The 16,768-nt window shown below is 38.5% G+C and overlaps 1 protein-coding gene across 1 annotated transcript; it reads left to right on the forward strand.

The window, feature by feature from the left end:
- The first annotated feature begins 2,375 nt into the window (after positions 1-2,375).
- Positions 2,376-5,249, forward strand: LOC141714369 (uncharacterized). The gene is made up of 5 exons (XM_074517889.1): positions 2,376-2,733; positions 2,842-3,356; positions 4,275-4,553; positions 4,602-4,815; positions 4,867-5,249. Exons 1-5 carry the CDS (start codon positions 2,376-2,378, stop codon positions 5,247-5,249), a joined length of 1,749 nt encoding a protein of 582 aa, XP_074373990.1.
- The last annotated feature ends 11,519 nt before the right edge of the window (positions 5,250-16,768 follow it).

Raw genomic sequence — 16,768 nt, forward strand, 5'->3', positions numbered from 1 at the left:
ACACGGAGCAGAAACAACAATGGAACTAACGATCTTATCCCATCACAAATAATCTCATCAGTGGCGGAGATATTCCCGCACTTAAACTATGCCACCACCCAAGGAGAAACCCCTGTTGGGGCATTTGAGGCCCAATCTCAAGGGACGAATCCCTCAATCCAAGATCCGCCCCAAGGGCTGCATCCCCAATTTCAACAGCTACATGCAACTATAAACTCTCATCCCGTTGGGTATGAGTACTCAACGTCGTGACCCCAGGGGCCACCAACCCACCTTACGGGATGCATCTATACCCCGAGGTTAGAGGAAGTGGACCATCTAATCGAAGTGAAGGACAAGGGCTGACGCCCCTATACATCCGTGCCTTGGTTCCCATCCCTGAGAATCAAGAGTTCTCTGGACCTTACTCTGCAAGAGACTCCGACTCGTCGGAAGATGAAGTGGCTCCAAGGAGGAGACGCGCTGGTAAGGAACCAATGCCTAACGGCCATCAACATCCCAGGAGCACTCAAGGAACGATTTTCCAAGATGTACAAGAGAAGATCGGGGCTCATGAAGCCGAGATCCAAAGGTTAGTCAAGCTTCTGACATTTAACATAGATAGAGAAAAAGAGAACAAAGTATTCCCTCTAGACAGAAAGAGAGTGATGGTACTGGAGACCCAGCTAACTATGACAGAACGTTCTCTAACGCCCTATTGCTACACCCCGTGAATGACTCCATCAAGTGTCGGGCCTTCCCACAAATCTGTCGGGTATGGCTCAAAGGTGGTACAGTCGTTTAGCCCCCAACTCGTTTGGATCTTTCAAAGATTTGAGCCAAGCTTTCATCCAACAGTTTATTAGTGGCAGAATACACGAGAAGAGTTCGACTTCTCTCATGGGCTTAGTCCAAGGAGCAAATGAGTCCCTTAGAAACTACCTAAACCGATTGATGAAGGAGGCCCTGCAGGTCCCAGATGTTGACGACAAAGTAGTTATGATAGCCCTACAGTAAAGGACTAGAGATAAGTTCTTCAAGATGTCCCTGGCTAAGCGCCTTTCTGAAAGCATGCTACAGCTCCAAGATAGGGTCGGAAAGTATATCAAGGTGTAGGAGAGTATGAAGAAAATGGTGGTGAATAATAAGCTCACGCGAAACAAAAAGCGAAAGACGGATCATGAGTATGATGTCAAGGACAAGTATCCTCGAACTGGAAAAAGCTCTGACTTCTCTTCTAAGAAGAATCAAATACCTAGGTTCACTGAATATGCAAGGTTGAACGTTCCAAGGAGCCAAATCCTTATAGATATTGAGAAAAACAAAGAGTTCAAATGGCCGAAGTCACTAGGGGAGACCCCAAGAATAGAGACAAGAGCCGCTACTGTAGGTACCATAAAGATGTTGGTCATGATACTGATGATTGTAGGAAACTCAAGGATGAGATCGAGTATTTGATCTGAAGAGGAAAGTTTGGACGCTTCACCACGGTGAAGAGGCTGGAGGCAAAAAAGAGATAATGATCGAAAATATGACGATTGAAGCGGTAACGACAAGGATCATAACCAACAGCCCCGAGGGCCAGTAATTAACATGATCTCAGAAGGACCTATAGCAGTTGGGACTACAAGAAACTCTCGAAAAGCTTATGCGAGAGAGGTAATGAGCATAGTCGGAGAGTCGTCTAAGCGTTATAAATTAGAGATGACGCTCGAGTTCGGTGACCCTGACCTTAGAGGTTTGAAATTTCCTCAGGACGACCCTCGAGTTATTACTCCAATAATTGAAAATTGTCCCATTATGAGGGTCCTAATGGACAATGGAGCTTCTGTGGATATTCTATTCCATGACACGTTCCTAAGGATGGGATACAATGACTTCCGGTTAACTCCGTCTAACGCACCCATCTATGGGTTTAACCAAGTGGAATGCCAAGTCGAATAAGCAATACAACTTCCCGTGATTATTGGAGAAGAGCTCAGAGAGGCCACGCAGATGTTAAACTTTCAGGTTATTATGGCAGCCTCTACTTACAATGCTATCATGGGAAGAACAGAGATCCATGCATTTAAGGCTGTGCCCTCAACCTACCACATGGTGTTGAAGTTTCGGATTGGGAACAGTGTTAGTGAGGCAAAAGGAGATTAGAAAATGGCCCGTAGTTGCTATGTTGCAGCATTTAGGCCCGATGGAACCGGGGGCAGGTTCTCCCCATAGAAGACATGGATGTCCGTGAGAATGAAGAACTTTGAGGGAAACCAACAGAGGGCTTAGTCCTAATTCTCCTAAACTCCTTAGACCCGGAGAAGGTCACATATATTGGAGCGTCTTTGGATAAGCCCCTAAAGGGCCAATTAAAAACTTTCTTACCAAAGAACAGTGATGTGTTTACGTGGATGAAAGCTGATATTTCTGGGATTGACCCCGACCTTATAACTCATAAGTTGAATGTCGATCCAACTCGGAAGGCTGTGAAGCAGAAGAAGAGAATTTATGCCCCTGACAGGCTGGAAGCCATTAAACAAGATGTTGAGAAGCTCCAAGAAGTTGGATTTATTAAGGAAGTGCAATTCCCTGAGTGGTTGGCCAACCCCGTAATGGTCAAGAAGGCCAATGGGAAGTGGAGAACGTTCCTCAACTTTCTTGACTTGAATGATGCCTGTCCTAAGGACTGCTACCCCCTACTAAGGATTGATACCCTGATCGATGCCACTGATGGACACGAGATACTGAGTTTCATGGATGGCTTCAGCGGTTACAATTAGATTAAAATGCACAAAGATGACACCCCCAAGGTATCTTTCATAACTGACTTTGGTGTCCTTTGTTATCTTGTTATGGCTTTTGGACTTAAGAATGCAGGAGCTACTTACCAGAGATTGTTAAATAAGATATTTTCCCATCTAATTGTAAAGACCATGGAAGTATATGTTGATTACATGTTAATCAAAAGCCTAGCCAAGGCCGATCATATTAATTACCTCAAAGAGGCATTTGAAGTGCTGAGACACCACAAGATGATGTTAAACCCCTCAAAGTGTGCTTTTGGTGTTGGGTCTAGAAAATTTTTGGGTCACATGGTCTCGAAGAAGGGAATCGAGGCCAACCCTGACAATATCAAAGCAATCCTTGACATGAAACCACCACACTCCATCAAGGATGTTCAGAAGCTGACCGGAAGAATCGCAACTCAAGGGAAGTTTATCTATAAGTCTGGAGACAAATGCCTACCCTTTTTTAAAACCCTTAAGAAGGTGAAAAACTTAGAGTGGATATCTGAGAGCCAAAAGGCCTTCGAGCAGCTGAAAAAATACATGATTGAAGCCCCGTTGCTGGCCAAACCTAGTTCGGAAGACGTCCTTTACTTATACCTCGCGGTACCTGAATAAGCCGTGAGTGTAGTCCTGATAATGGAAGAACAAAAACTCCAGAATCATGTTTACTATGTGAGCAAGGTACTCCACGAAGTGGAGTTAAACTAATCTACCACTGAGAAGTTCACAATTGCCCTCATCACAACCTCAAGGAAGTTACGACCATACTTCCAGGCCCACAAGATCAAAGTCCTGACAGACCAACCTTTAAGGAACATTCTTCATAACCCAAAAGCAAGTGGAAGGATCATCAAGTGGGAAATTGAGTTGGGAGAATTCAACATCAAGTACAAGCCTCGAACAGGCATCAAGGCTCAGGTCTTAGCAGACTTCGTGGTCGAATAAACCATTAACGACCAAGAATTCGAGGGGAAAGAGATAGTAACCCCAGTATGATAAGAGAAAGGGAATAATGAAGGTGAAACTATGAAAGAGTATCAGGTTTTCCATTTTGACGGAGCGTCCAAAACAAAATCTAGTGGTGCAGGCCTAGTCTTGCAAAGCCCCAAAGATTCATAATTGAGTATGCTTTGAAGTTGTACTTCCCAACTATGAACAACGAAGCATAATACGAAGCTTTGATAGCCATCTTAGGCTTGGCTAGAGCCGTGAGGGCCAAGAACCTTTAGATTTGTGGAGATTCAAGACTTGTAATTGCTCAAGTCAATAGAGAGTTTGAGGCTAAGGATGATATAATATCCAAGTACCTGAGATTTATAAAGGGAATACTGACTCAATTTGATAAATGGTACGCTGAACATGTTCCGAGAGAGGAGAACACCATGGCCGATACCCTATCTAAGTTCTCCTCGTCTGAAATCAAGAACTACTCGAGAAGTATCTACTTCCAGGTCCTGAAGACCCCTACTATACATGTCATAAATTTGATAGCACCGATTGGCATGGAAAGTTGCTTGATAGATCCAATCAAAACTCACCTTGAGACTGGATGGCTTCCGACAGAAGGCACGCAAGTTGTGGGTAAGAGCATTGAGATATTCGTTGATCGAAGGCCTTCTTTACAAAAGGTCATTTGTTATTCCATACTTGAAGTACTTGAGACCTCTTGAAGCAGAGAAGGCACTTAAAGAATCATATGAGGGGATTTGTGGACTGCACTTGGAGGGCAGTGCCCTCGCTCACAAGATAAGTCGATTGGGGCTCTACTGGCCAACGATGTTAGCCGATGCAAAGGCTTATGTAAAGAAATGTGATAAATGCCAGAGGAATGCTTTGATAGTATGACAGCCCCCAGAGAAGCTTACATCCATCAGCACACCCATCACATTTACAATATGGGGAATAGATATACTTGGTCCATTTCCTGTGGCGTCGGGACAACGTAAATTTATTGTGGTAGCCATAGACTACTTCACAAAGTGGATTGTGATTAAGGCATTAACCAAGATAACCACAAAGAAAATTTCCCAATTCTACTGGGATAATGTGATATGCCGGTTTGGTATCCCACACATCCTTCTCACGGATAATGGGCGATAATTTGATAATGCAGAGTTCAAGGAGTATTATGACAATAATAGCATAGAGCTTCGCTTTACCTCAGTTGCCCATCCACATGTGAACGGGAAGGCAGAAGTTACTAACCGGATTATCCTTGATGGACTAAAGAAAAGGGTCGAACGCTCGACGAACACTTGGGCGGATGAGTTATTGCCTATACTTTGGGCATATCGAACCACCTGTAAAGTGACAACTGAAGCTTACCCTTTCATGTTGGCTTACGGAACCGAAGTTGTGGTACCTCTAGAAATCACCCATGGATCGCCTAGGGTCGAAGCTTATGAATCAAAAACTAATAAAGAAGGCATGAGGCTCACTCTCGATCTCATTGACGAGGTCAGAGATGAGGCCAATGCCTGCAAAGCAGAGCATTAACGAAGAGCCTCCCTCTATTATAATAGAAGGGTTAAAAAAAGGTTCTTTCTACAAGGAAACTTAGTCTTAAGGAAGATTGAGCGATGGGAATCGGCGAGAGAGGAAAGCTAGCCCCCAACTGGGAAGGGCCTTATAAGGTCAGGAAGATATTATAACGGGGATCTTACAAGTTAGAGACCTTGGATGGTGATGAAGTGCCACACACTTAGCACGCTTCAAACCTGAAGGTTTATTATGTTTAGGACATTCATAACATGTTTCTAGTACTTAGTAATAGACATATGAATAAGGTCTACGAAACCATCCTATATAAGGGTTGAACCCAGTTTTCAAAGATATAATCTATGCAAGTTTCTCTTTTATCATCTTATCTACCAATTTATTTAAATAAGTGCATCTAAAGAATGCAAGTCCCGAAGGACCAAATGCCAGAAATAAAAAAAGTATGAAATTAAATCAAATGATATGCATAAATAAAGATCCCAAAGGATCATGAATTAGTCCTGAAGGGCAGTTAGGTTACAAGCCAAGATAGTTCAAATAAATAAGTTCTAAAAAAAAGCCACATATGGCACCTAAAGCCATGCACGAATATCACAATCACTCCTCAGAAGAATCCTCCTCCTCATCATTCCCCTCTCCTCAGGCAGCCTAGTCCTCCTCTTCTTCATCGTCTTCATCCAAACCAGCCTCAGATGAAGAGTTGCTGCTCCCTGGGACCAGCTCCCAGATCTTTTCATAGATAGCCGCTTTAGAGATAGGGCTCCCTGAAGGAGCCTTACCCTTGGAACCAGAACTACAACGGCTAGAACTAGATACAAACTGTTGGGAGGAAGTCTCGGGCACAGACCCGGAGGCTTGTCCGGATGGATCCACATCAGGAACCTCCCAAGGGTAGGTGAATAGGCCAGGATCGACCACATCTACGTATATGCTATGAACATCCTTAACGCCCCTGTCCTATCATATGGCCATGTTCACGGGGCACATCATATCATCATGGTCGTCCATCATTTGGAGGAATTCCTTAGACCCATGGTACACATTCACCAGCTTTCTCCATATAATTTTTTTTCTCTCCATTTCCTTAGAGTGTATTTTATCTAGTGCAATAACCTTGTCTTCCTCCAGGTGTGCCTTGGCGTCCCATTAATCTGAGAGATCTGTATCTTCTTTATGAAGGTCTGCAATGCATTTTAGTCGCTCCTCATCTTGATAGTCTGTGTAGAAGAGGCTGTGAAGTAGGCATTGTCCTGACAAAGATAATAGAAAGAGAAGTCATAAAATGCTAAATTCACGGAAGATAGGGGCTAATATACTAAGATCGACTAAGACTCAAGAGGGCCGAGTCCCCAACATATAGAGTCTCGACCGATCAGGACCTTCTCGAAAGAGTGATCCTGGCCGACCAAGACTAGGAAGAGCCGAGTAGGCCACATGGAGGGCTTAAAGCCGACCAGGACCTCCTGGAAGACTGTTACAGAGCCCCTTGGAGAATTTCCCGTGGCCCTCTTGTGAAAATTTTGTGAAAATCCTAAAGAAAGTATACTTGAACAAAAGTTTTTACAAGTTAGGATGTACCTGGTACAAGGCATGTTCCCCTAACATCTCTGCCTCTAGTAATTTCTCACCCGAGGAGACGTGAAGAAGGTCAGGGGGAGTAATACAGTTCTTGGACCACTCAAAAGTCAGGGTTGGACTCCCAAACACCGAGTCGTTGGTAGTTATGCCCCATGCAGGTTCATAGGGGATCTTCACATTTTCGTCAAAATCTTTTACCCTCTTTTTGCTAGATCCGGAGGCCTCAAGAAATGCTGGGACCTTGGGAATGCGGTTGACTTGCTTGGTTGCTTCCCTGGCCATCCTTCCGGTAATCAAGTCGCTCTTATCAGTCATTTCATCCAGAGCCTCAACAGCTAAAATAAAACAAAAGAAAAGTGGATATAAGGACAAACTTGAACAAAGTTGAGATAAAATAGAAATAAATACCCTCTCTAGAGAAGCTGCTAATTCTAGCCTCGATGAGATTGGTCTCCATGACAAACTCCCAATAAGGGGTTCTTCCATCGTCGTCAATAAGGCGATCACGGTTGTAAAGCTCAACATCTGTAAGATGGAGAATGTAATGAGCTCTATCTACAGGACTGCTGAAATCACGTCTGAAGTATACCCCCAGTCGCCCTCCTTCCATTCCAAGACTACAAATTTCTTGTTCCAATGGTGAATGGAGTCATAAAGAGAATGCGTGTTCACGATATGAGGAACACGAGGCCTGTATTATAGAAGGACCCGGTCAGGCCTAGCGGAAGGAGATGCCTTAAACATGAAAATACTTCAAAATATTGAGACACTCAGTGGGATACCCAGGTCATTGCACCTCACTATGAAGATGATAATGAAAGCCCACTCGTAAGATAAAGCTGACACGGGTGGACCTTTAACTCGGCAAGGAGTCTCGGGATGAAAGGGTTTAATGGAAACTTTAGCCCGGACTTCAGAGCTGCCTTGTACATATATAATCTTCTGGGCTGAGGTTGCAAGTCCTTTCATTGAACTTGGCCTTGCAAACCTCTATGCAGTCAAGTATGGGGTAACTCGATCGAATCTGGTCGACGTTCTCTTCATCAAGTACGCTCTTATGCTTGAAAGCATTAAATTGAACGGTTCTAGGATACTTGTCAGACCGCTCGTCCGACATGCTCTTCAAGCTGTTAGAACTACGGTTAAGGGCATAAGGAGAGACAAGTATCCTAGAACCGTTAAGGGCATAAGAGCTGTTAGACATGCTCTTATGCATGGCTTCCCTGACTGATATGGAAGGTTTGCTAGGACCTTGAGACATCTTGAAAAAACTTGATAGGTTGAGAGCTTCTAAGACTTGGGAGAATTTGAGAGAAGTTGAGAAATAAAAGTGTGAATTAAAATGAGCACTTCTCATCTTCTTTTATAGGAAAAAAGGTACATGCTATAGCAAGTCACAACTCTACATAGTTTGCGCTAGCAGGTATCTCTCAAAAAAACACCAAAAAATGGTAGGGAAAATGACCAAGAAGTCACAGGATAGAACATAATAAATAAATAAAGCGATACAGAACGTCTCTTATCCTATCAGTCCTCCAAGAAAATCCTGACTGAAGCTAAATACAAGTCGTTAGTCTTAACTCGATGATTAATTATGCTAATCACTGTGATTAATATAATCATGAAGATTAGAGCAAGGCCAAGCTCTTAATCCAACGTGAATGACCATCTATAGCCACGACTCTATTACAGAAGTGTTTTGAGAATCAAGTTTCATGATGTACAAAGTGTTCACGAGAAAAAGAGCAGAACGTTCACTAAAAAAGAGTAAAACTTCCACCAAAAAAGAGTAGGACGTTCACCATAACAAGCTTAAAACGTTCACAGGGACGAATACAAATTTTTTTGGAGAACGTTCGCTTCCCGACCAACCAGGACCACCATAGAGGTGGCTCCATGTCCGACCAAGAACATGATAGGCTGAGTAGGTGACATGGAGGGCTTAGGGCCGACCAGGACCTCCTATAAGCTTGGTCCAGGGCCTCTTGAAGGTTTTCTGGTGGCCCTCATAGGAAATTTATTAAATTTTTTTGGAAAATTTAGCTCTCAACGAGAAAAGGTTTCGTAAAGACTAGAACGTAAGAGAGAACAAGTTTCACGAGGGTTAGAACATCCACGAGAACAAGTTCCGTGAAGACTAGAACATCCACGGAAATAAGTTACATGAAGAGCAGAACACTCACTGGAACAAGTACAGAATGATCACTAGAACAAGTACAGAGTGTTCACGAAAACAATAACAGATAAGCTATAAGAGGCTCCAAGACCACCATTGAGGTGGGTCCATGGCTGAACAAGAGTAGAAAAAGCCTAGTAGGCCACATGAAGGGCTTAAGGCCGAGTAGAAGCTCCTGCAAAAAAAATATTACATGACGTTCACCTCCCGGTCAACAAGAGGCTCACCTCCAGCCGACCGTGCCAAAAGGATGGCTTGAGCCGAGCAGGACCTCTTGGGAGGTTGGTTCAGGGGGTCCTGGAGGTTTTCCGGTGACCTTCCTGCGATTTTTATAAAAAAATTGGAAGTTTTTTTTTTTTTAAATTCAGGATTTGAAACTTAGCTCCGATTAGTGTGATTTAGCCCCGTTTAGGCCCAATCAGTGTATATTACACGTAATTAACCTAAATCAAGGGTAATTAGCGGTTCATGTGATGTGATTAGCCCTGTTTAGGTCCGTTTAACTTATTCACGCATATGATTAGTGAGATTAGGGATAATTAGTGTCTCGTGCATACTAATTAGTACTGATTAAAATAAACTAGCCCCGTTTATGGCAGATTAGCCTTGATTAAGGCCAACTAGCATCTTCTAGCTTAAAATTAGGCTATTTTAAGCCTAATTAGCAGTTTATACATGGAAATAGCCCCGCTTAGGGCCGATTAGCCAATACTAGGGATTGTAAGCAGCTTTCACCCTATAATTAATCTTAGCAAAGGTTAAAGCATGATAAACGCTCGCTTTTTAGTCCCGATTAGGATCGTTTAGTGTCATACACTATTCAATAAGCCTGTGCAAAGGCCTTAAGTGTGTATACTCACACTTTATAAGTCGTTATAAACATGTAGGTCACTCCACACTTTACGATAAAATGATGATACCCATGAAGGGCCGATACCCATGGAGGACCGATACCCGAGAAGGGACGAAAGTACCCTGAGTCGCGAATAGACTATTATAACTTTCACGAAAACCCGAGTATTTTCCCTGGAAGTTGGGGGCAAATGATATGGATAGAAAATACATCCCAAAGGCACATTAAATGTCACAGTAATTACACTTCAGCTTCTTATCCAAAACATGGTACAAACCAAGCTGGTCTAGGCTCATAACAGACTAAAGACGACCCGAGCAGTCAAGGCCCACTAGCATAGGTCGTCAAGGTCCACTAACATGAGTTGTTCATTGACTAGGCCTAATACGGCTAAAAGAGCATAGACATGACGTCCAACCTGGACACTAACTCCTATAAGGAAGGATCCAGAATTCCTTCCCTTAATAGGAGTCCTAATTACCATCTAAATAGGAGGCTTATCCACCAAATCTCCCAACACAAGTCTAACCTTATACTCATCTCCATATAAAGGGCTCAACCCCTCAACCTAGAATTACGTTTTGACTTAATCATCGATTAAGGATATGCAAGCCACTACGTACTTGGTGTGCCCTCACCGCCATATCCCCGAGGGCATCTTCAAGAACTACATTTCTGGCTTGATTCCGTACAACAGAGAGATACGTAGGCATCTTGCGAGAACAACTAGTCTCTACCGCGAGAACAACCATTAAAACTCGAAGCTCACAAACCCTAGCATTAATTACTAAGACACCCTAGTTTATATTCCACAACAATAATAATTAAATATGTAAATAGAAAATTCAAAAAGATAAAATTTAACATAAATATTGAACTAAAAAACTAAATATAAAAAGGAAAAGTTATAAAAATACAACAAAAAATTAAATAATTATTAGTAAATTAGTTTTATTAATAATAAAGCTTATCGTTAACGTGTGAGTTTGTTGGTGTAGTATTCGAGTTTTTGGCTTCCTTAAGAGAGGTCTTGAGTTCGAAACTTGGGGTGTGCATGTGTTGTAACTATACAAATATGAATTGTTACTAAAAAAATTAATATTTTAATCAAGAATTTATCGGATGAAATAAAAATTATTAAATTTAACTTACACATAATGAGGTCATAATAAAGGAAAGAAGATATATACACAAATAAAACATGTATAAATAAACAAACATTATAAATGAAAAAGAGGAAAATTAAGAACGAAGAACGTGAAATTTTAAGGTTTCTAACTTTCAGATTATCGTTGAAAACGGGATGGATAATTATAATATTGTTAGTTGCCAAACAAGATGTAAGAGCAATAAACGACCGTTTGGCTCATTTAAGGTGAAATATACTACACCCATACATGCACATATTTGATCTTTTCACTGTCATTCAGATCACGAGATAGCAACATTATCAACGGGTCTAATTAAATTTCACTTTGAAGTTTTTATTAGAATTATAATCGAGAGTAACTTGTTTGCACCTAGAATGTTGCAAGAATTTGTAAGATGAATCTTCCAGGAGACCTCTAAACTAAGTGATGTAAAATTATCTAATGATATGTTTAAATACTGGTATTTCATTTGAAATGCTGGAATTGACCCAAATGCCTTGTTCGGATACATAAGTAATTTGAATTTGGATTTCATCCAATTACTAATTATTTAAAACTGAAGCTCACTTGTGAGAATTTAAAATTATAATTTTAACAGTGCCATTTCAAAATTCCTATGGCCCAAATAACAAATAATCAGAGTCGGCCATTTTTCTCCCGACCCACTCTCTCGCTCTTTCATATCTCTCTATCTCTCTTTCCTCTCTCTCTCTCTCTCTCTCTCTCCCCCTCTCTCTCCCTCATTCCCTCCCTCTCTCCCCCTCACTCCCTCTCTCTCTATCTATCTATCCTCCCTCGATCCCCTCTCTATCGCACGTCACTCTATTCTCTCTTCTTCTTCTTCGCTCCCTCTCCACTCCATCCTTCTCTCCCCTCTTTCATTTTTATTTGCTTCGTCACTATGAGGTATTATATATGTCTATATGTATATAACATTACAAATCGATTCAACCAGAAATTATATATCGATCATATATATATAGTCTAGGGTTCAATAGAGAACCACCTTAAAAAGGGAACTGAGAGAAACCTCTTGAAAACAAGTTATTTTTTTTTTCAAAAGTGCTTCTATAAAATTAATTACAAACAACAATTTATCTGAAAATTTTAAAAAAATCATGAAAAAAGGTTTTGAATCTATTTTTGAATCTCATAGTTTTTAAGAATCCTTTTTTGAATCTCGTAAATTTGATTCAAATATTTTAAAAATTATGCAATGACTATTATAATTTTGATAAATAAAGTTTCAACAGTGCTACCGGCTTTATTTTCAAGCTCCATTGCGGCTGAAGACTCCTCAAATTCCTCTGCACATTCACCAGTAGCTCTATCGGAGGAAAATAAAGTACATATGTCATCCCAATTCTGAATATGCTTGTTCTGATATGCAGATGCATATAGAACTCACTGTCTAAGCACATCATAACATTAAAAATCAGCACATGAATGATTATTCACTGTTTATAGTCATGATGGTGAAGTGCAGAGACATTAGGTATTCAGTTTTCTAGCTATTGGAGAGTTGTGAACATACAGAATTAACAATTTATGTCTTGATTAACTATTAAGTGCTTGTTGCAACTGCATATACCAGTATAGTAGTACAATCCAAAATATATTATCCTTTATATCTCTAGTTCAGATTTTGATGTTGATATATATTTCAGACGAACAATACATTTAGTTATAAGGCTTGATAAACTATTGATTATATATATTATGTTGATAATCTTTCCTAAAATCTCAGCAGATACATTGTCAATTCTTCCTCATACAAACTAAAACTAATACTGTATATCACGTTTCTTGGCATCTTATCCACATCTCACATTCCAAATTTATAATCTATACAAGTTACAAATATGAAGTTAGATATGAAGTTGATCTTTGTTCAAGAGATCACCACATATTAATTAAAATTTTTGCAAAAGTAGATAAACAAATACAAGCTGCGTAGTTTTAAAACCAGGAAATGAAGACAACAATTATTAGAAAAAATATCAGAGTTAATCTTACTCTTTAAAAAAAAGATAACCTTACTAATGTTTGTTTTAATTTAAGTAGACAAATAATAATTTGATTTTAGAAGCTGATTAGCCAAACATGGTCCCTAAGGAAATGTGTAATGGGCATATATAGGTGTGTGTTTTTAGAGTATATGCTTGCTAAGAATGAAAGCTCACTCAATATTCCAAATTGAACATGGACAATTAACTATAATCATTTATGTCAAAGATTTAAGCAAAATGTACCTCAGAATAAGTTTTCTATTCTCTAAGATCTTCTAACGGTATAACCAACATTCTCTTTTTTTCGTCCCACTTATATTTGGTATAGGTTCGAATCTCAGTGATCGCAACATAATATTTCTTCCAAACCTTACTCCGATGTTTTACATGATTAACAGTGGTGTATATACCCATTTCAACCTTTAGCTTATCAACCACGGCTTGGTAAGCTTGATTTTTGAAATCTCTTTCCCCTTTATTGCCTTCATTAATATGATCATACAACGTTGAAGTGAGTATGACATCCATTTCATTATTCTATGTCAAATATCCCCTTTTCTGAACATTTGGCGGTGCAGCCATTGGTTGTTTTTCTTGTCTTCGATATCTGTACAAAACAAAAATTGAAGTTAAAAAAATACATTTAATTGCTGAAGCAAGAACTACCATTAGTGTGCTAGACGCTCATTAAATTCATTCCTGGGAAGCGATGTTGTCAATAAAAGAACGTATCTCGCATATCTATTTGGCAGTCAAATGTTGAAACTTAAGTCCCTGACTACTTAAAATGATAACTAAATAATTAGGGTAAATGATTTAATAAAACTGAATTTATGCAGAAAATTTCAATTTTTTTAACAAATTTGCTAATCTATTAAGAATTTGAAATTTAGTTTGGTGAACTAAATATTAGGGTATTGATTATATAATGTTATCATGTTTGTTCATAGGGGACAGTTATCAGATTATGTAGGTGACAAATTTTAAAAGAGGTGGTTAGTAAAGATTAATCATGTGATTTATAAGATATGTATGAACATTGCCTAATACTTGATCAGCTCAGACATGCACATACACTGAACTCAATCTACTATGGCCTAAGATATCTTTAGGCATAAGCTTTTATTTGCTAATTCTTGATCATTGTATCTTAGCAAAATAATCAACCCCCTCCCCTAAAAAATTAATTGTCTCCACCAATAACCAATAGAAGTAAAGCATCTTATAGTTGCAAGTCAATTGCCATAGTCACAAGTCTTTGAAAAGTTCAGTTTGTAAGCTTCATTAATATGTCAACATTATGGAAATTCCAGTGAATACAGAACATTTACAAATAAATAAGCAAAATATCAAATACTATAATTTAAAAAGTCAAAATATAACTAATTATGTAGCTCAAGTCCTTCGTGCAACATAATCTTCAAACATTTTTTTCGCAAAATCATCTCTAAATTCGTTCCATTTATTTGTAGATCTAGCAGTTGATATGTAATCAAGTCTTCCACGTCAATTTCTTCCATCCTTAACAAATCTCCTTCTACTTCTTGCATAAAATTTTGTTCGTCCATTTTTTCTTCCCTCAAAAAGTTATGAAAGATAAAACAAGCATTGCTTATTCTAATTTGATTTTTTTTCTTGGATAAAAGCTGGCATCTCTCAAAATAGCCCAACACTTCTTCAACAACCCAAAGGCTCTTTCAATGGTATTGCGAGCAGATGAGTGCCTCAAGTTGAAAAGCTCTTTGTGATTTGTGGGAATGTTTCCTTGCCATAAATTAAAATGGTATCAAGTTTTCTTGTATGGAGATAAGAATCCTTCACTTAGTAAAGCCCAGATCCACGAGAAAATAAGTATCTACATCATATAATTAAAGAATTGTTTTAGTAAGTTTCCGAAAATGCCTGACCAAAATTAAATGATGAATTATTCTTACTTTTTGTAACTTTTAGACCATTTGGTTTACGAAGGGCATCACGAAGAACACGAGGATCGGATGCCGATCTTTCCCAACCAGGAAAAACATATATGAAATATAAGTCCGGATCACATGTGGCTAGAACGGTAGTACTAATATCCCCTTTTCTATCTCGATAGCGAGGTTGATCCTCAATGGGGACGGTCATTTTGATGTGTGTACCGTTAAGAGCTCCAACCGCACCCTAATTATTAGTTCATGTTTAATAATGCATATCTCAAGACTTTAACTACATAATTAACAATCGATTTTTTTTACATTACCTCAAATCACTTTCATTGGTTATCATCAACATAACTAGTATAATAGTCTACTTTCTTTATGCAATCCTTCCCCATCTTGAGTACTGATCCAAGTACTAAGTGAAATTTCTAACTAACCGGTCTCTCCAGAACGTGCAAAAATACTTTGGATAGTTCTATTTTTCAAATCATGCGCAAGAGTGTTAAGAAACAATGTCACTATTTCTTTCACAATAACATGTTTCGTAGTTACTAACTCATCCCTAGTCCCTAAAATGTGACACAACTTCTTAAACCGGCTTATATCAAGATACAATTGTTCACAACATATCCAATCAATCTTTAAGGTGTTCATGCAGTAGCTCTAATTTGAGAATGATCGTATACATTTTCATGCCAACTCCTTCAACTTATATTTCTGACCATAATAAGCTTCCACCACTACTTGAATAAAACCTACAACTAACATTATAAATTCAGATCCTCATTATTGTCCCTATGACGCTTTTATGAAATATTGGAGACAAATCTTCTTTCGACTAAATTCGAAAAGAAACATACAATTATCAACTAAATCTTAATTAACTAAGCTAACAATCCCTATATATTTACACGATTAGAAGCATTTTATAGCATAAATACAATGAGTAACACAATTAAGAGCAGTAAAAATACATAAATTCAACCAACAAGGAGTAAGAATAAAAAGATGCAGTGGGTGTGTACACTTACCCCTGATTTGACCAGTATTACCACATACTTCTTAAGTACTCTGATTTGATCATATCATCTGATGCTACTGTTGCTTACGCCATCTAGTATATTCTCTCTGCCGATTTAACATAGCTGAGCCAAGCCCATCTGCATTCTAACTTACTCCTTGAACCAAAAGAGTTCTACTTTTTTCATAAATTTTAAAAATTTATTTTGTATCTCATAAATTATAAGAATATGTTTTTAAATTTCATGAATTTTGATTCAAATCTTGATTTTAAAATTTATATAATGATTATTATAATATTAGTGAATAATTATTTCTTAAAATAAGCTAAAAAGTATTTAGAATATTTTTTTATATGAAAGGTTTTCTCGTTCCCTTTTTAAGGGTGCTCTCTCTAGAACCTTATAGGCCAGCGTTCAAGAGAGACTCCCCTTAAAAGGGGAATGAGATAACCTTTTTTAAAAAATAATTTAAAATTGAAAAAAGGTGTAATTTTTTTTTTGCATAGTGCTTCCATAAAGTTAATTACAAAAAATAATTTGTTTAAATATTTTAAAAAATCATGAAAACAAAAGTTTAGAATCACTTTTAAATCTCGTAAATTTTTAGAATCTGTTTTTGAATCTCATGAATTTTGATTCAAATCTTGATTTTAAAATTTTATTTAATGACTATTATAATATTAAAAAATAATTATTTCTTAAAATAAGTTAAAAAATATTTGAAATCTTATTTTATATGAAAGGTTCTCTCGTTCCTTTTTTAAGAGAGTTCTTTCTAGAACCTTACTATTTATATATATGTATATAT

The sequence above is a fragment of the Apium graveolens genome, chromosome 3 (genome assembly GCF_009905375.1).
Source record: "Apium graveolens cultivar Ventura chromosome 3, ASM990537v1, whole genome shotgun sequence".
NCBI classification, from domain to species: Eukaryota; Viridiplantae; Streptophyta; class Magnoliopsida; order Apiales; family Apiaceae; genus Apium; species Apium graveolens.

Bases quoted from the DNA above. Each gene is read 5' to 3' on its own strand.
- LOC141714369 (XM_074517889.1), top strand. From the start codon at position 2,376: ATGAAAGCTGATATTTCTGGGATTGACCCCGACCTTATAACTCATAAG. The intron at 4,554-4,601 runs GTAAAGAAATGT...ATAGTATGACAG, and splicing joins TAGCCGATGCAAAGGCTTAT to CCCCCAGAGAAGCTTACATC. The intron at 4,816-4,866 runs GTATCCCACACA...TTGATAATGCAG, and splicing joins TAATGTGATATGCCGGTTTG to AGTTCAAGGAGTATTATGAC.